The following is a 23,431-nucleotide window of genomic DNA, read 5'->3' as shown; positions in this document are numbered from 1 at the left end:
AGATGCAGAACATTATGGAAAATGGCAAAAGCGGTCTTTTAAATCTGCCTGCAAACAGCCTTCCCTGTAATCACAACATCTAATAAACAAAACATGACATACTCAATGTAACAAATGCCTGGGAAATGCTGCCACTTTGATATTGTAATTTGTCCAGGAGACGGATGATGTTTGCAGTAATTGTGGACCCGCAGATAATTGAGCATTTAAGTCCGTGTGATGCTTCATTTGGTGCAAGGTTACACCGTCTCCCTCTTTCTGCTTTCAGACTGCATGAATCAAACAAGAGAGGACAATCTGATTTTCTGTTCTCAATTGATTCAATATGAGTCTGAAGTTTTACAACAATCAAATCATGAAAAAGTCAAACTTCTCTTCGAACCACCGCTGAGAGAAAAACTGTGAGATCTGAGGAAGAATAATGTGATAAATGAGACGTAGAAGGATGGTGACAAGTAATTCTATGAACCAATCAGATGAAACTAAAATTAAATGCAGCAAATAAAAAAACAATTTCTATCTTTTTATGTTTTCTTCATTGTCAAGAGAGTTATCTAATCACTTTGGTACATTTGACATCTTGTACATTGTCATTGAAATAAACACAGCAACTCAAAAATACACTTAAAACTTATGAGATATGCAAAAGAGTACAAAGCAAGTTTTTTCTTGATTATCATCCAAGAATTAAAATCATCTGTGAGAAAGGCCACCATGGCAGAAACCATAATTTTTGTGAAATTTGGTTTAGTTTGTTGGATATTTGCTTCATTTTTAACGTTCAAGACAGCATCTGCAATTTAAAGAGAAAAAAACATCTTGTCTCTGATATTAAATTTAAAAAAGAAATCTTCTGAGAGATGATTCCGGTGACGTTTTCACAGAATTGGATAAACTGCAAAGTTGGCGATGCCGCAGAGGTTATTCTTGTTCCTCGCCATTCGGATGTAGCCTTGCTCTCCCCATCCAGTTCCCCAACTGAAACCATAAGAAAAGAGTCGGATTCAACATTGATCATACACGTGGATCCACATGTTTCTTTTCACATATGAGTGAAGGTGGCAGGATTTCAACTATCCAGTCATAAGAGGCAGCAGTCACCTGTTTTTCACCAGCCAGTAGTCTTGTCCGTTGTCGGTGCCGTAGCCCACAACCAGGACGGCGTGAGTTACAGAGCTCGAGCATTTCGGGTCGTTGTATATACCTGAAAGGTTCATAAGTTTAGTAACATGACACTGTTGATGAGAAAATTATCAAGTGTCACAAACCCTCTTGAAGTTTGAAGATTGAGTGAAGCCTCAGAAGTTATTTACTAAGGATGTAAATGTAAGAGATGAGTTCATAAACTGTAAACTTACTGTTGTTCTGACAACTTCCAGTGAAAAGACATTATATTTGATTTGCCAAACTAAACTAACAGAGGCCTTGTTAAAATAACCCAAATCCTCCTCACTTAAAATACATCTATCTATAGATAGAGGACCTTAATATAAATCTTACCACCTTAATAAAAGTTAAAACTTAGATTTGTTCACATATTGCAAAGGTTCATTCATCTTTAGAGACTTGGGAACAGTATAAATGCTGAGATAACAGTATTTATCCACTTTATAATGACAGTGTGAGCTTCAAATGCAGAATCAGAGGAAAAGATCACAAAATATTTCATTTATCAAACAGAAATATTGAGAGTATTTGTATTTTACAAAGTACAATCTTACTTGTACTTTAAAATCATACTTAATCCTCGTTTGACAGATTGCCTAATATAGTGGATACCTCCACAAATCTGAAATCAACAAAGGATAAATGAAACAAAATGATTTAATAAAAGCGAAATGTCAATGTGAAATAATTGTACATGTCATATAATCATTATATTTACACAGAAACCTCATGTACAGTGACCGATTAACTTCACTACAAATAAAGGGTTTTAGTTTTCTCAGATGAGAACCAGCCTCACCTGCTTTGTACTGGTGGAACGACGGCAACTTGGCGTCCACAAGCACAGAGACAGGTCCCACTGATGCTGTCTCGTCCCGCAGAGCGATCTCGTTTCCTTTTGGAAGGACTTTAAAATTAGAGCAGTGTCCAGCTTTTCCTTTCACATCGTAACGACATTTCCCGTCCTACAAAGAGAAATGAGAAGAATGAAATCAGAAATTTGATGAATATAGAGTTGAAACATATATAACATCACAATATTACACAGTAAATTACACACATTATGCAACTACATTATGTTCAGTGGATTATTATTCACTTTACACATCAAAACAGGTTTGCAGCTCTAAAAAATAACAACTGGTTATAAATGTTATTCCTATTGTGTAAAAAATTATCAAATATTTGGAAATTACTGCAATAAAAAAACAAAAGAATCAACAAACAAACAAGTTAAAACTAACAAAAACTAAAAAACAGCATTTCAGGAGGAAAGAAAATGTGGCCCTGGTGTTTTCTGAGGACAACCTTGGCTTCGTAGGGGTAAGATATGTCAGAGTCGACGCCTTTGTTGCGGATGACGTAGTTGAAGGCTTTGGAGAGGTATCCTTCAATGCAGCCTTTGTTACCGTCGGTGGTGCTGCAGTCCACCAGGTTCTGTGGACTCAGGGGGACGAGGGCGCCGGTTAGCTTCGCTATCTGCCCCTCGAGAGCCCCCATAGAGCTGAAGGCCCAGCACGACCCACATAAGCCCTTTTGAAGAGAGGAAAACATAATGACCGCATTTCTCATCGTAGGTTCTTCATCAGATTGTGCTCAGCTGATTTCTTACTTGGTTCTGCACAGCACTGACCAGGCCCGACTTCCTCCAGTCAACACTCGGAGGCGCCACTGAGCCGCTCGCTCTCTTGAATGTCTCGTTTCTGAGAAGATCCACCTCCTCCGGCCTCGCACCGTTCAGCCTCTCGTTGATCTCCTCGGTTGTCTTAACAGAAAAAGGACTGTAAAACACTAGAAAGGAAATAATACAGAAATGTAATATATATCTCTACTTAAGTCTGGACCCATTGTTTTCTTGGAATATTGTGTATCAGCAGGTTAAATGTATTTACTGTATTTTTACAGCACTTCTCATCGACCTCTCTAAGTGCTTCACAGTACAAGTCACATCCACCCATTCAAACACAAATTCATTCAGCGTTACTATACACAGCGCTTTTTCTACAACACGTCGTTCACACACTGTCGGCACAACTGTCAGTTGCAATCTGCGGTTTCAATGCACTTCGGAATGCAGACTGGTGAAACCGGGGATCGAACCACCGACCACCATCTGTGGCATAGGTACAGCGGGTTGTCCTTTAACCACAAGGTGGAAGTTTCAATCCCAGTTTCCCTCGTTATCTCCTGACGTAACCATGACAGAGAAAGTGCTGCAAACAAATGCACTGTATGAATGTGCGTGTATATACTGTCATATACATGTTTTATTGATTTGTGTCCAGCATTATTATTATTATTATTATTATATTATGTCCTGCACTTCACTTACATTTTGCTGCAAAATCCTCCTGTGTCTCCTGTCAGATTGGACAATAATCCCACTTTAATTGATCCCAACACCTTTATTTGTCTCAAAGGAAACTGTATCACCTCGTCCTTCGGGATCTTTGACTGGAGGCCAAACGCCTGAATGTGTCCAAATCATTGTTTCCAGTTTCCTGCAGCGTCAACACGTCACACCTACACACCTCCACTCTCCTCTCCTGAGGCTTCCTGCTGTCTTTAGGCTCATCACACAAAACAACCTCTTTCCGGTACCTTCCAGTGCATCTTTATCAAGGCCCCCCCCCCCCCCCCTTGTGTTTACTCCACACATTCTCCATTCCCTCACACGTCAAGTATTAATCTGAACAAAGAGACGACACTGAAACATGAGGAAATATCCTGGCGGCCAATATATATCTTTTTTTTAAATATTATGTGTAATTGCTTCTTGTACTGTATCTTGTTACATACTATACATAATTGTTTTGTATATATCAGGAGATAATAGAGTTAATTGTAATTTCTTTATCGATGAATTGCTTGATTGCTTTTCCCACTTTTAAATCCATATTTATTTAAATGCCAGACCTGAAGTAGCTGAAACTGTGATGTCAGAGCAACTATTTAATTATAGAAATTATAATATGGAACAAAATGCAGACCTATAGTAATTATATATATAAATATTTGACTTTTTATTTGAATTTATGTAACTTCATTGCCTCCCCTCATGATCTGTAGGTCATATAACGCTACTGATTGTCGAGATTGGCCCAGCAGCCTCTTCTGGATTAATTTAATCAGATTGTATAAAGTCAGATTAGAGCTGTTCTATAGGTTGAGCTTTAAATCAAGCCTTTAAATTAAGCCCACATGGTGCAGGTTTAAATGCAGATTAACAGTGTTGCTCTGCCTTGTACCAGTGAAGGTCAATGGATTCACTTTAGTTTATGAGTCAGTGTGGTGATACAGTGTGAGGAGAATTGTGTCTTCTGGCTAAATGTTTGTCATGAAGTTTGTATCCACCAGAGGTCTCACACACACATTTCTGTCCTGAACAAACTCTGGTTCTGTTATTTGACCATTGTTTGGCTGCAAATTCCTTTATATTGAATATATGAAGTTATGGATTATTAGTTTTCCTTAGTTATATAACTGTTGGATCCTGAGCTGTTACCATAAAGCCATGTGAGTCGTAGGATGTGCACAGTACTGCAGCCAGTAAACTCGGATTATTACCTCCACCACGGAAATTATGTTTCCACCCGGCTGTTTGATTTGTTTGTTTCAGCAGGATTACGCAAAAACTGCAAAACAGATTTCCATGAAACTTGGTGGATGTTTGGGACGAAGGCCAAGAAACTAACCCGTTCAATTTAGACACAGATTCAGGATTCAAACAGACTGTTGGGCCTCGGTGGAGGTTTGTGCTCCACTGAGATCCCTTCTAGTATTGAAGCAGTTATTCAGTTCACTGTTGTTAAGTAAGTAGATGAACAGAGCAAAAATAGACAGTTAACTACACAAAGCTGTGCTAGACAAAAAGTGAAAAATAGATAAATAGATAAATCAAAGTACGATAGTATTAGATTTTACTCTGTGCAGATATTTAATTTGTAGCTCAAGCAAAACAAAATATTAGAGTTAGGTTTTGATCAGATTTTACCTACGTTCACCACTAAATTTCAACACCTCACACCCACATTAATACAGAGCACAAGAAAGGTGCTGCACTTGTCATTTAACACTTACTTGATTATTATAAATCATTTGTAATACAACACACACCTTCTACATAGTTTTGCTAATAATTAGAACTGTATCTATGTGAATCCAGACAATAATAAGCTTATTATCTGTAAGTCTATGAATTATCCACATTAACACACGTCTTTCTGTCATGATCCAAAACCGAGAAGTCTAAAGTTCCTATAGTCAAAACATCAGTGTTTGTGTTGGAGCAGAATCGTACCATGTCCGACAGGTGGTTCAGTCCCAAAGTGTAGCTGTGTTTTCCTTCTGAAGCCTCCTGGTTGTGTTTCAGCACCAGGTTCATGTTCTTCTCCCACACCGCTCTCCTGAAGCTGTTCTCCATCTGAAACATCAGCACTGACTGTGTGAACTACTAGTCTACCAGTGGGAGTTGTTATGTGTGTATATCGATAAAGAAAAGTCCCACCTCGTTGTCATAAACCCTGTGATTTTCGACTTTCCACTCCTCCCACATCTTGTCTACAGCAGGTGAAGAGTGGCCGAGGACCAGAAAGGCCAAAAGCAACACCACATGCAAAATGTGCATCCTGCGAAGGAAGAAAGTAAAACTGATCACTTTATGTGAGCGATCACAATCATGCCCCCTATATGAGTTTTAGTAGAGATGTGATTATTCGACTCATCAATATACTTTTATATAATTGATTAAATAAAAAATGTTCCCAGTAAAATTGCCAACATATTATTTTGTTACAGGCTTTAAATTCCGAGGGTTTATGGTTTTTCCCAAAAACATCACTTCAAACGTCACTTTACTGGGAATTTGTGAAGGACCATTAACAGATAACAGCAGATAACCAGGATTCTAGACAAAAATGTCATGAATTGGACCAAGCGCCAAAAATACACTTTAAAGTTTTTTGTAATTTGGCATCTTCTATCGAAGAGTGAATTTTATTTCCCATCCCGACAGTAAAAAACTAAACTCCCCCACTCGCTAGAAACTGTTTAAATAAAATGTGTTGATTGGATGAGTAGTAGTTCCATAAACAGCCTTAATATTAAACATAGAGATGTCATATTTATATATAAATAGTATCCTCTCCTTAAATGGAAGCTTAATATATTTTGGATAATAAAAATAAAAGTAATGATAATAAACATTAATTATAATGCACCTTTCAAAACCAGAGTTGCAATGTGCTTCACAAAAAAATTATATAATTGGAAAGATAAATCATCGGAAAACAGATCACACTCAGCAATGCAGTAAAAAACTGATAAAAGAACAACAATAAAACAATAAAAAAAACTAAGAGGAATAATCAATTCTAAATGAAACAAAAAATAGATCCCGACAGTAAAAAACTAAACTCCCCAACTCTCTGGAGTAGAAACATTCACAAGTACACATCAACAGTCATGAAAGCACTACGTACATGCACGGCTCAGTTAACCGAGTCTGAAACCTCAACATCCTGCAAAACAATCGAATATAGTCAAAGCTGCTGTAAGATGGAGCTTTACAGTTCAATAAGAATCAGAAACACACATTGATCCTGCACAATAGACGACACACAAATATTCTTCTCCTCAAACAAGAGGAATTCAAACCTGTGATCTCTCAACGTCTTTCTCTGCAGCACAAACAAGCCAAACAACGTTGTGTCATAACATCAAATAAACCGTCTATCTTGTTGCAGAATATCAGCAGGATGTTTAGCCACAAGAAGAAAGTGCAGTCGTGTTAAAACGGACAAGAACACCTTCACACTTTAAAGAGGAAGTTCATTTTTCTTACACAGTGTTTTTCTTGTTTTTTCCCCCCACATTTAGTGCTGATGATGCTGATAATATCAGCATCATCTTATTCTTATTTACTTTATCCACTGCATGTGCTTGATTTCCTGGCCTGGATCATTGTTTTTCTGTCACTGCCAAGTTGTCAGGCAACGTAAACCACCATAAAACCACAACAAATCATTTTTACACATTTTTTCTTGTGCCGATCTAAGAAATAAGATGTGAAAAGATCATAATATACTCGATTGTGAGTTTGATAGATGCTAATTTTGTTTGTCTTATTTTAAGCCATGCTCGCTGTTTCCCTCGTTTCCAGTCTTTATGTCAAGGTACGCTAAACTACATATCATGAGAGAGGAATCTAATCATCCAACTCCCAGCAAGAAAGAAAATAAATAATATAAATAACTAATAATAAGATAAAAATATGAGTAATTGTGCAATCATTTCTATTCGTTTTTCGGATTTCCAGTTGAAATATGGGAGAAACTCAGAAAAACACCATCTACAGGAGGGAAATTCCCAGAAACCACAGCCGGCATCACTACGGGGATGATAGTACGTCAGGAGGATATTATGCAACGTGGAACTTTGATTTGGTGGAGGCCGTATAATTGGCGTTGATCTCTGATCTCTCCTCTTCCTGAATCCGGGGTTGGATGGAGATTCGCTGATGAGCACAGCGTCCCCGAGGTACCAGATGGTGAGTTCCTGACTCAGCAGTGGCCTCTTCTTCTGTGGTGAGCGTGCATCTTTCCTGTCGACACACACACACTCACTCCTCACATAATCCTGCAGCACTGAGACGGGACGTCCCACTCACACACCTGATTGTTTCCGTTCTTCTGTTGCTTTAAACTTTTTTATAGAATCTGCAGCCAGCATTAATATAAGGTAACTGAAAAAGATTCCTACATGGAAAGAGGACTGTTCCTTCACTGATACAGTTTTTAAAATATATATTCACCAATAGTAAATATGTGGTAATGCCATGAATATAATGATAGAGATACCATGTGTTGTGTCTCTCCCCCTGATCTCAGTGCTTTGTCGGTCTGTGACACCAAACTTGTATTTAACCTGTTGTTGTATAGTTTTCATATTGGATCTGCAGAAATATAATCATTGGCTAAAGATAAGATAAGATGAAACTTTATTGATCCCTCACTGGGGAAATCCACTTGTTACAGCAGCAGAGTCAGTACGAGATAGACAAGAGAATAAAAGTGAAAAAGGCAAAATAATAAAAAATAAAATAAAATAATACAGAATATGTACATAATATACACATCTCAGCTTGTATAGAAAAGTGCTTCAGTAATGTTAATTTAATAATCACTGATCAATGATATAACTGTAGCCTCAGAGCCTGTGTCCACTACATTTTGGCTTGATTTAAATACTGAATGTTCACCTCATTCATCATCCGCCAAGTGATCATTGATTGTTCAATTACTGTGTTAACCTGCAGCACTAAACCATGAATTTACAAAAAAAAAAAAATTAGTATATAGATCACAATCAAACTTTCAAACGGCTGCGAAGGAGAGAAAGATAAAAGATATTCTTTAAGTGTCAGTTCTTAAATTCGTGCCCATCTGGTGTTGCCCCCTAAATCTCTGCGTTTGGCCGACCTGTGCCTGCCTCCTGTCATCCAGCGCAGCGCGTTGGATGCTGTCCAGCAGCTAGTGCATATAATCCCCCAGCATGCACTTGCGCGTCCAGAGCCAGATTGTTGTTGTTGCCATGAGGACAGCAGAGCAACAGGGGAACTGAGCTGCAGCATCACAGCGCCTCCAGTTGGAAAATATCACAATGGGAGGATGAGGCGTTTTTCTCACCGTGCGTGTGTTTCTCTCACGTTGCAGGTTTCATCTGGATGTTTTTCTGAGGCAGGGAAAAGTGACATACTGCAAACACAACAAGAAGCCCTCCACAGTGAAGAGACGGTGAGTCACAGTACTTGATTTTCCTCCTTCTTTACTTGAAAATTGCTGCAATTTTGTGTTGTTTTTTTGTGTGACATAATTTGAGTTATTGAGCTTCAGCTGTGAAGCCACAGCAAGTGACTGCAATTCAACCGTTGTGATCCCGGAGGAGTTCAGGAGCAGTCAGCCTCCATCACTCCAGCTTCTTTCATCAGCAGCAGTCAGACTGTAATACACAGGGTCCATTCAAATATCAGGACGAAGGGGGGGGGGTCATTTCCTCCTGCCTCACTCTGTCCTGTTTGTTCGATGACATCTTGAATGTCAGACCAAGTTTCCTCGGCCGCCACAAGTTTCAAATTGAGATGATTTATGTGGGAAATCACCGGGAGATTTAAATTAAATCAATAATTGTGGCGCCAAAACAAATTAGTTTGCAGGGATGAGAAAAAGCACAAAATAACATTCACTCTTTACATGACTAATATTAAATGTTCCTAATATCTCTACTGATGATGTATCTGCAGTCAGTCGTCCTGTTGGTCCTCTTGTATCGTCTCTGTCCACACACGCTCTTTAAGTGTTGCATCCTCCTGCACAACAACATGTGAGGGGAGCTGCCAAAGCTGAGGGTGGCTTCCCACTAGAAGGTGTTATGTATATTTTTCTTTCTTCTCTCGCTCTCTTGGTGGCTGATATGTGAACAGCACATTTTGTCCGAGGAGCTGCTGCATTAGTCATTTCTTTTTACAGACTTACAGTTTGTCTGCTGCCTCAGATTCTTGTTTCCACATGAGAATAAATCAACTGTTTACGTATTTCCTGTGACGTGACCATCGCAGGAATTCATTATTGTGATGGTCATGAAATATGTGACGGTAACGTTTGAACAGTCACAGTCGACTTTGATGCAGTGACAGAAAAATCCTGCAGATGGTCAACATCCCTGCATTTCTCCAAACTAGTGCACTGATGTATTTCTGCGTTTGCTGCCCCCTAGTGCTGGGTTTAGAAACTGTTTAAATAAAATGAGTTGATTGGATAAGTAGCAGTTCCATAAACAGCCATAATATTAAACCTAGAAATGTCATATTTCTATATCAATGCTATTATTCTTGTTATTTTTATTCAATATGATTTAATCTGTATTTAAAGTTTTTACAATTTGTATTCACTCGAGTTCCTCTAGATCTGAGCATATACCTGAAATATATATTTTTTATGTTTTATCTTAAATCTAAGAGAGGTTTTATTATTTTATGTGTTTTAGAAAATAAAGCATATTGAAAAAGGCTGAAATTAAATTAAAAAAATTTGATGTGGCCACATTTGGAGCAGAAATAAATATTAAAAGATTTTTGTGAAATATGACACTTTTAAAACAATGTTAAATATAAGTCATGAAAATGTTTCTATTGTATTGATCCTTTTCCCCTTCTTAAATGGAAGCTTAATATATTTAGCATACTAATAATTGTAATGATAATAAATATTTATTCCTATGGCACCTTTCAAAACCAAAGTTGCGAGGTGCTTCACAAAAGAAAATTGATTTGGAAAGATAAATCATAGAAAAGACAGATCACACTCAGCAATGCAGTAAAAAAACAGATAAAAGAGCAACAATAAAACCATAAAAAAATTTCATTTCATTAGAATGCAATTTTGATCCGTTATTACACCATCATCTAATAAAAGCAAAATCTTGTATGTATAGTTTGTATGTATAAGCTGTGAGTGATATTTAGCCTTAAATGCCACCACACGTCCTCATCAGTATGTTGCTTCTACATTATTCTGCATATAAGTCAAATCTATTTGCCCTGAAAGATGCAGAACATAATGGAAAATGGCAAAAGTGCTCTTTTAAATCTGCCTGCAAACAGCCTTCCCTGTAATCACAACATCTAATAAACAAAACATGACATACTCAATGTAACAAATGCCTGGGAAATGCTGCCACTTTGATATTGTAATTTGTCCAGGAGACGGATGATGTTTGCAGTAATTGTGGACCCGCAGATAATTGAGCATTTAAGTCCGTGTGATGCTTCATTTGGTGCAAGGTTACACCGTCTCCCTCTTTCTGCTTTCAGACTGCATGAATCAAACAAGAGAGGACAATCTGTCGTGACAACCTGTTCCTGCTTTTCATGTGATTCATTCCCGGCAGAGCTGTCAAGTTGAAATAAAAACCATCCACAGGACGTCGGGCCTGTTAGATGAGTCAGTCTAATGTAGCATCATTAGAGTTGCATAAAGTTGTGTATAAGGGGATAAGCTCTGCTGATTGATTGGTGTTGCTCTTGTAGAGGTCAGACATTTAATTAATGGTGGTTTAGACGTTTAGAGGTTTATCGTGGTTAAATCACAGCCAGACGACTTGAGTCTCACAGAACAGCTACAAATTAAAATCTCTACTTAAAATGTTGAGTGTGCTTTTCATAAACTAAACTACAACTTGTTGAAATATAGTGAGGTTTTTTGTACGTCTGTGGTGCCAGCAGCAATATTTGGTACAAAAAACTACAACCAGAGAATGGAGTGCTTAGTTGAACTTTGTATATGTATATGCCGTTAATAGAGCACAAACCTCATAGATATCAGTTCCCTAAATGTGCCTGAATTTTTCCATCAAACCATTCTTCGAAAAATTTAGGAACCTGTCGAATAATGTATATCACAATGTTAGAAAAAAAGTATTCCAAAATTGAAAGACTTCTGTCCTGACTCATACCACATCTTTCTACCAAGTTTCGTGGCTATCATCATCATCATCATCATCATCATCATCATCATCATCATCATCATCATCATCTTCCAACATTTGACAACGTCCTTCCTGTCTTATTTTGTCTCCAGTATTTGTGAGTCTATGAAGACAGGCCCAACATCAGCAGCTGTCGGGTTATGAAAAGCTACTTCCTGTTCACTGAGAGGTAAGAAAAAGGCATTTAATACGTATTACATATTTTCAGTTTGTTGAATTATTGTGTTGCAGGAAGTTGAATTTTCCTGACGTGACATGAATCCCTCTCTCACTCTTTCCTCAACTGCCTCTCTCTCTCTCACTCGCATGCAGGCACGTCACCAGATGTCCGAGGCGTTTTCTTTCCACCGACGCCTGTGCTGGGGAGTTCTCTACTTGTTGGCAGTCGGAGTGGCGTTGACCTCAGAAACACGCCGGCCGTGTCCACAGTCCTGCCGCTGCGACGCCGAGCTGCTGGAGGTGAACTGCTCTCGCGGCCAACTCAGCACGGTGCCTGACGATCTCCCTCAAGACACTAAGACACTCAACTTAACGCACAATAACATAAAGACTCTGGTGCATCAGCAGTTCCAGAGTTTGACACAACTTTTGGACTTGGATTTAAGCGACAATCTTCTGGCTGTAGTTGAACTGGAGGCCTTTCTCGGCCTGCGAAGCCTGCTGACGCTGCGTCTGGCCCGCAACCGCCTGAAGATTATTCCTGTTGGAGCGCTTGCCGGTTTGCCAAACCTGCAGCTACTGGACATCAGCAGCAATGAGATCCTCGTTCTCCTCGATTTCACTTTCCGTGACTTGGCGGCCCTGCAGTGTCTTATAGCAGCGGATAACGACTTTGTTTTCATCTCACATCAAGCTTTCGCTGGACTAACCAGTTTACAGGAGCTGCACATCGATGGCTGCAACCTCACTGCTGTGCCGACGGAGGCGCTCACACAGCTCGGCGTGCTGAGGAGCCTTCGCTTTCACCGCCTGGGCCTCACCACGCTGCCAAACTATTCTTTCCATCATCTCGTGCGCCTCAAGGTGCTGGCCATTTCTCATTGCCCCTGGTTGGAGACGCTGACAGGAAACAGCCTCTTCGGCCTAAACCTCACATCCCTCACTATCACACACTGCAACCTCAGTGCCGTGCCCTACGTCCCCTTGCATCATCTTGTTTATCTCGTACGCCTCGACCTTTCCTTTAATCCGATCACTCACATTCACGGGAACCTGCTTGGAGACTTGCTGCGGCTCCAGGAGCTCCATCTGGTCGGCGGATCGTTGCTACGCATCGGAATCGGAGCATTCCGGGGGCTAGCACATTTCAAGTTGCTGAATGTATCTAGAAACCTTCTCACCACGCTCGAGGCAGGTGCTCTTCAATCAGTGGACGCCCTAAAAACTCTGGGGCTTGATAATAACCCACTGGCATGCGACTGCCGTTTGCTGTGGGTGGTGCGAAGACGCCTGCACCTGGACTTTGGCGGACAGTCACCCACTTGCACTACCTCTCTCCAGCTGGAGGCCTGGAATTTCCTGGACTTTTCTGACGCCGAGCTCCCGGGCCTGCTCACCTGTCGCCAGCCGCAGATTCTGAACCGCAAACCTCAAGAAGTGAAAGTAGATCAGGGACACACGGTGGTGTTTTACTGCGATGTGGAAGGAGACCCTCTGCCGTCTGTAAGCTGGCTAAACCCACTGCTAAGACCATTAACGCCTACTGGTAGAATACGGACTCTCTCTAATGGCTCGTTGGAGGTTCGCTATGTGCAGCCTCAAGACAGCGGCACTTATCTCTGCGTGGCGTCCAATGCGGCAGGAAATGACAGCCGGGCCGTCAGCCTTCGAGTCCGAGCCTTTCCATCGTCCTCTCGTTTTAAAGGTTGGTTCTCCCTCCCGTCTGCCGCTCCGGGGGTGAATGGAAACCAGAAACACCCATTTGATGTCAAGACTTTGCTGATAGCAGCAGCCATTGGGTTGCTTTCATTTTTCAGTTCTGTGAGTGTATGTTTCATTTTCATGTTCTTCTGGAGTAAGAGCAAAGGCCAACTAAAGCACACGGCCACCATCGCATACGTGCCACGCAGTGCTGTGTTGAGCAGTAACGGAGGCAAAGGAAACTATATGGAGACAAGCAGGTTTACCATGAAACTGATATGAGTCGATAAAGAAAATGTCAATTCTAAGCAATTCTAATAAATCACAGTTGATTTTTAACAGCATGTTCATTTGTGCGCAGTAGCTGAAAATGAATACTTTCATGTATGTGTGAGAACATTACCTAATATTTCTGTTGCAAAGAATTTTTTTTTGCTGCTTTCTGCTCTTCTGGGAAAAATAACAACCAAAGTCGATAGAATAAAAAATGCACAATGTAGATATATAAATGTATTTGTTGACTGCCTGCTGCAAATATTTCCCGTTGTTAAGGTTTATTCATAGAAACTATTTAAAATCTCATTACACAAATAGTAGAATACAACAGTTCATAGGCCTGTGTGGTTCAATTATCTTATGTTCTTTAATTTTTCAGTTTTATAGATATAGATATTGACTTATTAGAAAACAAGAAAATAACAGAGAAACCTTATGTTAAGGTTAATTTGTAAAACACTTGCATGTCTTTTCTATTGTAATTCATTTGTTTTTACATTGTTTTTGCTATTATTCTGATATTGGCATATTTACTACTGTACTCATTCTTTATCAGATCTGTGCACTGTATTTTTGTATGTTTTTATTTCCCCAATAAATCACTTCATGTGTCTTCTGTAAAAAAACAACAGCAGACATTAAACTTATTGTGCTTTCAAATATGTAAATTGTGGTGTCGTTATTCCTGTTCTCAGTCCACACACACACACACACACACAAACACACACACACAAAACATCAGGCACAGTTAATATCTTGTTTGCTGCTGCTGAGAACATTTTCACCGTGCAGATTTTCAAGGTAATTTTTCATATGACACCAGGAAGTCGCACAACACCTAAAATACAAATTACTTAAATTACACAAATGAAAGTAAAATGTGTGAGACAGTTGGTTACGTTAATTCCTGTTAAGATAAGATGATGAACAAAAATCATAATGTTCATCATCAAAGTGGTTCAGCCAAGTCATGTTGTTGCCATGGTAATACATCAGCTCAGCCTCCAGGCATCAACCATCACTAGTTTCCATGACGATAGAACCAAAGGAAGAACTACGTTGTTATCGTTAGTTTAATAAAAGTATGTAAACACATATACAAGGTAAAATATCATGTTAGTTTTTAACAAGCTGTGTTTTCAAGTCAAAATTAATAAATGATAAATGAAGAGCAATTTTATTGTGAATTTTATTGTGAACACACTTTTTTTTACCATGAGCCGGAAGTACATCCCCTGCCCCGGAAGTGTTTCTGAAGGCAGCGGCTAGTGGCAGCTAGCACTAGCTTTGTATTTGGCTGAGACCACAACAACATTGTCTATCGTTTTAACGCGACTTTAAAGAGGATTAAACAGATATAAAACATCAATGCTAACATATAATCAAGTAACCACCGATAGTAGCGACGAAGTGATATAAACCCCCCCGTAGTTTACACAGGTTAGCACGAAGCTAGCTACCAGATTCATACCCGAAGGTAAGACATCTGCAGCCATGACTCTGGTGGTGGATCGCGAACCGAGGACGACTGCGGGGAACCGCATGTCCAAGTTACTGGACGCAGAAGAAGAGGACGAGTTCTACAAGACCACGTATGGAGGCTTTAACGAAGTGAGTGAGCCGAGTGAATTCACACAGAGGGAGCTAATGTGTTAGCTTTAGCATCCAGTCAGCCTGCTGGAGGCGTTTCACTGCAGCACAAAGGGAGATGTTGTTAAATATGAGTCTTTATGAGGTTGTAGTTGACTTTAAATTCAAATTTACTGTATTAGTCCCTTAAGAGATAACCTGACACATGTAAAGTACATGATGAGAGGGTTAAGGGATGTGTGCATGAACCTTAGCTAAGATTGTTTTTATTTGATGAATTGGAGAAGACCCCCACTAGCAGTGTGTTGTCAATTATGGAAAGAAGATATTATTATTTTTCTGCAGACAGACTCATCATTTCTTAACAGTCACAAATCGAAACATTAAAATAACTTTGCAGATCAATAGTGAATATTGATTGCTTGGGGAATATTGTGATAAGATTAAGCAATTGTTTTGTTTGGGAGAGGCCCAATGAGGTGTTTTGAATATTTATTTTACGGATATAATCTCACTTTAGTCTCCATAAAGATAATCCCACCAACATGTAGGATTTTTTTGTATCTGCGTGCACGTTGTAACCTGGCAGCTGAGTGTGTGTTAATGTATTTCTGTTTGTCTCTGTATCGCTAAAGGTTATTCAATTTTAACTGTGTTCATGCAATAATTTCTGATGTTAATCCTACATCTGACATTTAGGTGTTAGAAGATAAAACTTAACTCTGTGTTTAAAAAAAAAACTTTCTCGGTCTGCAGGACTTTGAGAGGGGGACAAATACATCTTAGCTTTGTCAGTTCTGAGAGTTGTCAAGTGTCCTTTACTTGTGTGTTACCAAGAGAAGTAAATACAAACACATTCAAAAATCAGATTTACATAAACAAATATATCTAACACGGAAAGCACACTAAAATGAAGTGTCTACAAAATGTCCCTTAGGTGAGACATGCGTCAGCTCTGCCATGCCAACATGATTCATTTGAAAACATGACCGCTACTCCAAAATATCTTGGCACTCCGTCTTTAGATCTGAAAAATCTTTGAAGACTGGATGAAAGTGTCAGTCTTTCTCGCTTTAGACCCAGAAAGAGAAGAGAAGCTACAGTATAACGGCTTCCAGATAAATGAAGTCTCAGAACATCACAAGCTTTACTGTAGCCATGTGATCGGAGGCTTATATTTTAAGATTTGTTTTCCTCATTTCGCAGTCGAGCTAATTTTCCTCTAACGGCTGTTGGATCAGCGGTCACCTTGTGTAGGGGGATTTGACAGTGACTGCTCTGATGTTCGTCTCAGCCGAGGGCGACAAGAGTTGATGGATCAAACTAATCCTGAGATGCCTCAGTCATTTCTCCTGACACTTTTAGAAAATGCTAGTCTGACTGATAATGTCAGTTTTTAACTTGTGACCAGCTTAGTAGTCACTGTAGCTTGTTTTGATTGCACATGTTGTCATGATTTTAATCTTTCAATTAGGCTACTATGCAGGTTTTCTCCTATCTGTGCACTTTGTATTTACAAACAGACATTTTAGGGATTTAGTTTTACCCAACTGACCCTATAGGGGGTCAGGTAGTCTCTATTAATCCTATTTTAACACTGAATTGTTGTTCATTTTTTGTGTCCTTTTAGGAATCAGGAGATGATGAGTACCACGGAGAACATTCAGACACGGAGGACGAGGTGGACAGTGACTTTGACATCGATGAAGGAGACGAGCCAGACAGCGACCAGGAGGACGACGCGCCGCGGCGGAAAAGCCGAGTTGTCACTAAAGCTTATAAGGTAACATCGTTTCAGCAGCTGTCAGACTCTGAATCAAGTCGCTGCACTAGGACATGAATTTAGATGAGACCTTTTGAATGACTAAGCATTATTAATGACTTTCTTTTGTTCCGAACATAGACATGGAAACTCTAAAACCAAATTTTCAAGCAGTTAGTTGGCAGCTATTTTTTTCTGTGCTTTATCTTTTGAGTATTTGTCTTAGCGTATGTGTTCTTTTGTATATTTTCACACTATTTCACATATGAACCACTTATCGCTGCTTTTTACTGTGGCTGCTCTGCAACCAATAGCACGTGCAGCTCCACTGGAGCAATTAGCTGCCAAATGCTATTCTTTCAAATGAAGCCATGGGAGCAGAAGGATAATTGATTTAGCTTTGCCACCACACTTCTGAATTAGATCACATTATGTGCACAAGAATTTCTAACTTGCTGTTGGGAGAGTTGGGACTTTGCTGACTTGTCATACATGTACAAAAACTATGGCTTTTATTTTTGTTTAATTCAAGGAACCTATAAAGGTTGCGAAACCCAAACCCAAAAGACCGTCTGAGGAACTGAAGAAGACTGAGAAAACTAAAGTGGAACTAAAAAGGAGGATTCCACCAGAATTCCAAGATTTTAGTGAAAGTAAGCTGGCTACACACCTCCCACAAAAACCACACAATTTCAGATGCATCCCCATAAACAAAATTCTTCTCTGGTTTTGTTTGAGCTGTATGCCTTAATCGTTTCATAGCTCGGAAGTCTGTGCGACAGTCCACCAGTGAACACACCAGAAAGACCAACCTGCGCTTGCAAGAGCGTCAGGACGCCCCTCGGAGGAGGAGAGGGGCTCATCGGGACCGGCCCCTTACCCAGGAGGAGCTGCTGGCTGGGGCCAAGATCACAGCTGAGCTCAACATTCGATCTCTAGGTAAGAAATTAATCAGAAGCAAAGAGAGTGTTGGTAACAAATATTTTTCTGTAAAACTATTTGTCAAGTATTTATGTTTACTTAAGCATATACATTACATTTTTATAAATTACCCCTTTTTTAAGCAGTAATTACCTGGGTTGCTAACACCATTTAACATATAACATAAATGATTTTCAATAAAACTATGTCTGACTTTCATCAGTGACATTTTTGCTCTTTACATCCATTTAATTGGGTTGATACAGCAAAATATTATATATAAATATTACTGTGCTTAAGTGACAATAGAAAAAGTTAGCTTACCAAATTGAAAGTCTAAGTATCCTTGAAATAACAGTATGTTGAGTAATATTTCCTCATAAACCGACATTATACCTGATATGGTTAGTGACGTGTTTATTCCATATCCTGTGCAAGAGCTAAAGACATTTCAGAATATGAATGTAAAGAGGAATATGTATGCGAGTATGTGTTGGAACAGATGTCACCAACTTTATTCAGAATATTTATGAATCCATGTAGCCCATCTGTTTGGCAAGGACATAATACCGAGTAAAGTAAATGTTGTATAATGATTAATTCAATAGTCATTGTTCTCACTAAATTAGTAATAATATGACATATTTTTTCTCAAGTTGTCTCAATTTTTTTCACTTAATTACAATAAGTCTAAAACATGGATTGTGCCTATTTCTTTGACTTTCTGCATGTAGAGAATTATGAGCGTCTGGAGGCTGACAAGAAGAAACAAGTCCACAAGAAGCGGCGTTTCGAGGGACCGACCATCCGCTACCATTCAGTCCTGATGCCCCTCGTGTCTCACTCAGTCCTGAAAGAGGAGAATGTGGATGTTGAAGGGTACGTATGAGCTCACGATAGACGTGGGTGACTTGAACGAAAAAAAAGAACTGGAAGAAAATGGAATTCATTATATATATTTGTAGCCCCGTGGTATGTTTCGGCAGCAATGTAATTTTTCAATTTGTCATTTTTCAAAGGTTGGATCAAGATGTTCCTCAGACAGCACCTCAAAACCCCACCACAGCGGCCCAGCAGGCTGCCGGGGGCTTGTGCTCCCGTACCTACATCACCTTCAGTGACGACGAGGCCTTCGAGGCGGCCTTTCTTCACAGCGCGCAGTCTAGTCCTCAGCTTCCCATCCAGGAGGTTTGTCCTGTCACCCACAAGGCCGCACTGTACCGAGACCCGGTCACCGATATACCCTACGCTAACACACGGGCTTTCCGCATCATCCGGGAAGCGTACCGCAAATACGTGGCCGCTCATGGATTTCCAAACACTTCGGGAGGGATGACGGGACTTGACTCCTCAGCGTCTAAGGGCGCTCGTCAGAAAGTGGTTGTCAAGCAGAGTGGGGTTGCAACATAGGTTGGACTTGTAAGGAGTTTAGGAAATCGGTTTGTTCAGGTACAGTCACTGGATTGTGTGACATGAGGGAAATATCATTAGCATTGGACATTTTTGGGCCAAGGAGTCACTGTGATGGTTACGTTACAGTTGCTGGAAAAATAAATGGTAATATTTTGGAAATGTTTTCATTGCAGTACAGCAACTCAGTGAAAAACCAACATTGTCAAACCAAACCAGTTGGTCTATTCCCCCCAAACATCAGAAACAGTCTTACTTGTGATGTCTCTGTGAGTAAGAGTAAGAGTTCAGACTGAGCGCATGTAAACTTTCAACTTGTCTTTGGAATTCAAACATCGTTTACATCTGCACTTTGGCAGCTTTGATTCTTTTAAAATAATGATTTGCCTTTTTTTTTTTTTTTACTGTTCAGATATTTTGTTTCTACAAATGTACATACGTCTCAACTAAAAAAATAAATATTTGAAACTTTGAATAATTTATATTTACTCTCTCTATGAACTCTGGTTTATAACACATTTCATGAACATCAAACACTTAAACATCAGTTAGACTGAAATGACTCAGACAACAATGAACTGCAAAAAAACTGCAATGCAATCCGAATGCTATAGAGCTTAATATTTCCCAAAAACTTATTTTCTTCCTTCATTCCAAACCCTCACAGGAGACCAGGCTTTTTAAAGCTATAAATACTTGCATCCATTTCTCATTGCTTAAATTTAAAAGAGGCTTTGAAATACAGAAAACCTTGTATTGTTTGTTTCTGACAAATAATGACATTTTAATGTCTTTGTTCAATGTTTCTTAATGTTTAATAAGACTTCAATTTCATCTATTGGTAACTTCCAGACATTAGGTGAAATATGACATTGAATAATGTCTAAATAAGCCAGACAGCTGATTTACAAGCATTTGACTACATTTATTATAGATTTATTAAGGTGAAATGTGTTGTTTTCTGTTCAATGTCAAAATTGTCTGAGCTCCAGTCTTGAGTGTTACAGCAAAGAACACTGTTGGACTTCCAGGACCTTCAATTAGTTTTAATTTATTCTCTCAGGGTTCATTCACTGAGGAACAGAGTCACCCTGAACTCCACTTAGTGCTCGACTAGCGTTGGACCTTTCGACCCCCTCGAAAAGGGAGCACTCCCCTTCACAGCGTCTCACAGCTTTTGGCCATCTCAGCCTTTCTCATTTTTATATAAAACCCCACTGAGAAACAAAACAAAATGTGAAGGTTTTGTCCAGCAGCTTTTCAGGGTGTGAGGGTAAAATCCACACTTCAAAAATACAATAAAAATACCTACAGTGTGTTTATTAGGATAAAACCATCAAGGTTGAGCAGATGCTCGTGCTTCAGCTGGTCACGTGATGGACGAGGATGACCTTGAATTCTTTTCAGGTACCAGTCCTGCTGCGTCTGCCTTCATGTCACTGAAGCCTCCAGCAGATGGTTCAGGCAGAAAATTTCTACCTTTTGCAGGAAGGCTCCCAAATTTCTGATTTGACATTTCTGCCAAAGGGACCGAGCTGCACTCGAGCATATTTTCTCCTGCTGAGCCTGTAATGTCCTGATGATGTTCAACAGAGCATCTCGCTAAACAGTCGGCCACGTCTTCATTCGGTTTTAAGTAACCAGGCCTTTTCATGCCTGATGTTCTTCAGCTCTTTTATGTCTCTACTGCTCAGGAGAAAATGCATTTTACATGACCTTATTTAGAATCCACGTCCCTGATCTAAGACCAACTACTGTGGATGCTTCATATTTCTTTAAACGTAGTCTGGTTCGTGGATTTAGAAAATGGAAATTTTGCCTTTTTATAATTTAAAGTATAAATCAGTTGCAAGATGAATGTCTTTGAAACTAAATGTCCATCCTCCATAATAATCTACACAGGCTTTGAGTATGACGTGCATTCACAATGGTAAAGTGTCAAATGCAAGAAGCAGGAGAAGCTGCTGACACTTTATTAACCAATAAGATGGTATTAAAATGGCTCCAGGTTCACCTAACGTTCATATTCTTTTAATCTGCTAAGTATTCATTTTTGATTAAGTGAATAATATTTTCGTCGATAAAATGGTGAAAATCGTCTAAGAAAAGCATCAAAGCCTCAAAACTGAAAAGCTAGAAACACTTTTTATTTTGTTATCAAAAAACGACCATTCATTTAACGGTTAATCGCTGAAGCTTAACGAATATTTCACATACAAAAAATTTAAAAACACATTTGTCTGTCTGCTCGGGAAGTGACATTATTTACACAACATTCTAAATAGAACCTGACGGACACATACGTTTATTTTCATATTGGTATCAAGCACCTATATACGTATTTGCTGATATGTACCAATACAGAATAATGCAAAAAAAGGTGCAAATTTATGTTTGAATTTCACATTAAAAGATGTGTATTTTTTTAATTCAAGTTCTATATATTTAGGTGTATTTGTGTTTTTTTTTTTTATTTAAAGTTTATAGATTAAACATTAAACCGCGAATATATTTCTTTGACATAAGGGTTTGATTACGACGTCTTTGGAATCAATGCCAAATGTATATTTATATGTTGGCCGATATATCAGCGTCAGAAATTCTTTACTCCTCAAATGTTGTCATCATTCCCAAAAAGCCATATGGGTTGTGCTCTAGTCAAATATACTGTATTAGTTCCTCTTAGTATACAAAGATAACGTATGTTGTTAAGTCTGTTGCTATTATACAAACAGCTAAACCAGCATATAGTACATAATATATACAGTTAGGAACACAGGAGGATTTCTTTCATGTTTCAAAGAGCTCAGGCTGTTGTTGGATGTGTTAATGGATATCTGTCACTTAGCTCAGCTGTAGATAGACAGTGCATTTATTAAGACGCCGATCCACTGAAAGGAATAAGTGAATAATACATTACTTTAACCTAATTTGCAAAAACATGAATATTCTATCATAGTTATCATTTTTTACCAAAATTGAGGAGAGGGGGGGTAGATCAAACAAGGGCAGGGCTGAAGATAAGAGATACAAATCTCTGTCACCACTCAGTCACATGGTCTCCATCATGATGCAAACGGTGCTGGTGATGTGAAGAGCAGAGGCGGACCGGCCATCTGGAAGCCGTCCTGGTGGGCAGTCCGACTCCCGACCTCGCTTGCACTGTATGCTGAGTTGACAGCTTTCCATACAGTCTATGTGCATGACAGACCAGACTGGCTGTACTCTTGTATTAATCATGAGAATCTGCCTGACAGTTTAACACAGAGCGACAGAATAAAATCCCCTCTGACGGAACCTAACACCACAAACCGATGGAGGATGAGTTCTGCTGACAGCTACACACACAGTTTGGAAATCACAAAACTCCAGAGTGGAGGGATCGGCCCCCTGCAAAGATGGGGGGGGGGGGACACAAAGAGTCAATGTCTCATGTAATTTCCCCAGACTTTGATGGTTAAGCACAAATTGTAATCAAGCACAGGCTGCACGCACAGTTCGTGCCATGTCCTCTGCACGATTGTTGTCACATAATTTCACAGTAACAACCCCTGTGTTCAGCACACTGAGGTCCTCGCAGTCTGAGGGACACAGATTTTCAAAGAGCAACGCTGCGCAAAAAAAAACCATGTGAAAAAGGGGGTTTGCGGAGTTGTTATGGTGTCGCTTTACATTCACACCAGCAGCAGCAGGCACCACGTTGGGAGAAATGTATTTATTTTTATTGTGCCTTTTCAATTCCGATCAACCCCGATGCGTCTTTAAAAGCGCCCGCTGCCCACACACTGAGCCGTTGGCTTCGGTGAAGAAGGAGACAAAAAACACATTAATTAAAAAAAAACAAAAACAAGTTACCCCCTAAAGCGATGATGATGAATTCAGTGTCAGCCGATGTCTCTGGTG

The 23,431-nt window shown here is 39.4% G+C and overlaps 3 protein-coding genes across 5 annotated transcripts; 2 read left to right on the top strand and 1 right to left on the bottom strand.

Annotated features, from left to right (window-relative positions):
* On the bottom strand, positions 1 to 6,914 carry LOC117770321 (cathepsin L1-like). The gene is made up of 8 exons (XM_034599633.1): positions 6,823 to 6,914; positions 5,675 to 5,795; positions 5,468 to 5,590; positions 2,780 to 2,932; positions 2,476 to 2,700; positions 1,967 to 2,132; positions 1,102 to 1,204; positions 1 to 978 (listed from the first exon to the last, which is right to left on the bottom strand). The coding sequence occupies exons 2-8, from the start codon at positions 5,792 to 5,794 to the stop codon at positions 879 to 881; spliced, it is 990 nt and encodes a 329-aa protein (XP_034455524.1). The 5' UTR covers position 5,795; positions 6,823 to 6,914; the 3' UTR covers positions 1 to 878.
* Positions 6,915 to 8,720: 1,806 nt separating this feature from the next.
* LOC117770314 (leucine-rich repeat and immunoglobulin-like domain-containing nogo receptor-interacting protein 1) lies at positions 8,721 to 14,507 on the top strand. Of its 2 annotated transcripts, XM_034599625.1 has the most exons (3): positions 8,721 to 8,960; positions 11,802 to 11,878; positions 11,993 to 14,507. In XM_034599625.1, the coding sequence occupies exon 3, from the start codon at positions 12,016 to 12,018 to the stop codon at positions 13,849 to 13,851; it is 1,836 nt and encodes a 611-aa protein (XP_034455516.1). In that variant the 5' UTR covers positions 8,721 to 8,960; positions 11,802 to 11,878; positions 11,993 to 12,015; the 3' UTR covers positions 13,852 to 14,507. The 2 variants fall into 2 exon arrangements, with proteins under 2 accessions (XP_034455516.1, XP_034455517.1); XM_034599626.1 differs by lacking the exon at positions 8,721 to 8,960 and having other exon boundaries at positions 11,711 to 11,878.
* A 580-nt stretch (positions 14,508 to 15,087) lies between these two features.
* vps72a (vacuolar protein sorting 72 homolog a) lies at positions 15,088 to 20,003 on the top strand. Of its 2 annotated transcripts, XR_004615372.1 has the most exons (7): positions 15,091 to 15,456; positions 17,066 to 17,218; positions 17,730 to 17,850; positions 17,960 to 18,136; positions 18,853 to 18,997; positions 19,138 to 19,650; positions 19,687 to 20,003. XR_004615372.1 is itself a non-coding variant. In XM_034599623.1 (6 exons), the coding sequence occupies exons 1-6, from the start codon at positions 15,340 to 15,342 to the stop codon at positions 19,526 to 19,528; spliced, it is 1,104 nt and encodes a 367-aa protein (XP_034455514.1). In that variant the 5' UTR covers positions 15,088 to 15,339; the 3' UTR covers positions 19,529 to 20,003. The 2 variants fall into 2 exon arrangements, 1 of the variants encoding a protein (XP_034455514.1); XM_034599623.1 differs by having other exon boundaries at positions 15,088 to 15,456; positions 19,138 to 20,003.
* Positions 20,004 to 23,431: the final 3,428 nt, after the last annotated feature.

The sequence above is a fragment of the Hippoglossus hippoglossus genome, chromosome 11 (genome assembly GCF_009819705.1).
Source record: "Hippoglossus hippoglossus isolate fHipHip1 chromosome 11, fHipHip1.pri, whole genome shotgun sequence".
Classification (NCBI taxonomy): Eukaryota; Metazoa; Chordata; class Actinopteri; order Pleuronectiformes; family Pleuronectidae; genus Hippoglossus; species Hippoglossus hippoglossus.
The sequence above is the reverse complement of the archived record's forward strand: the minus strand, read 5'-3'. Positions and strand labels throughout refer to the sequence as shown.

Coding starts and splice junctions, on each gene's coding strand:
- LOC117770321 (XM_034599633.1), bottom strand. CDS start 5,794: ATGCACATTTTGCATGTGGTGTTGCTTTTGGCCTTTCTGGTCCTCGGC. Junction 5,591..5,674: donor ACAGGGTTTATGACAACGAG/GTGGGACTTTTC, acceptor CTGATGTTTCAG/ATGGAGAACAGCTTCAGGAG. Junction 2,133..2,475: donor CTTACCCCTACGAAGCCAAG/GTTGTCCTCAGA, acceptor TTCTCTTTGTAG/GACGGGAAATGTCGTTACGA.
- LOC117770314 (XM_034599625.1), top strand. CDS start 12,016: ATGCAGGCACGTCACCAGATGTCCGAGGCGTTTTCTTTCCACCGACGC.
- vps72a (XM_034599623.1), top strand. CDS start 15,340: ATGACTCTGGTGGTGGATCGCGAACCGAGGACGACTGCGGGGAACCGC. Junction 18,137..18,852: donor GCTCAACATTCGATCTCTAG/GTAAGAAATTAA, acceptor TTCTGCATGTAG/AGAATTATGAGCGTCTGGAG. Junction 18,998..19,137: donor GAGAATGTGGATGTTGAAGG/GTACGTATGAGC, acceptor CATTTTTCAAAG/GTTGGATCAAGATGTTCCTC.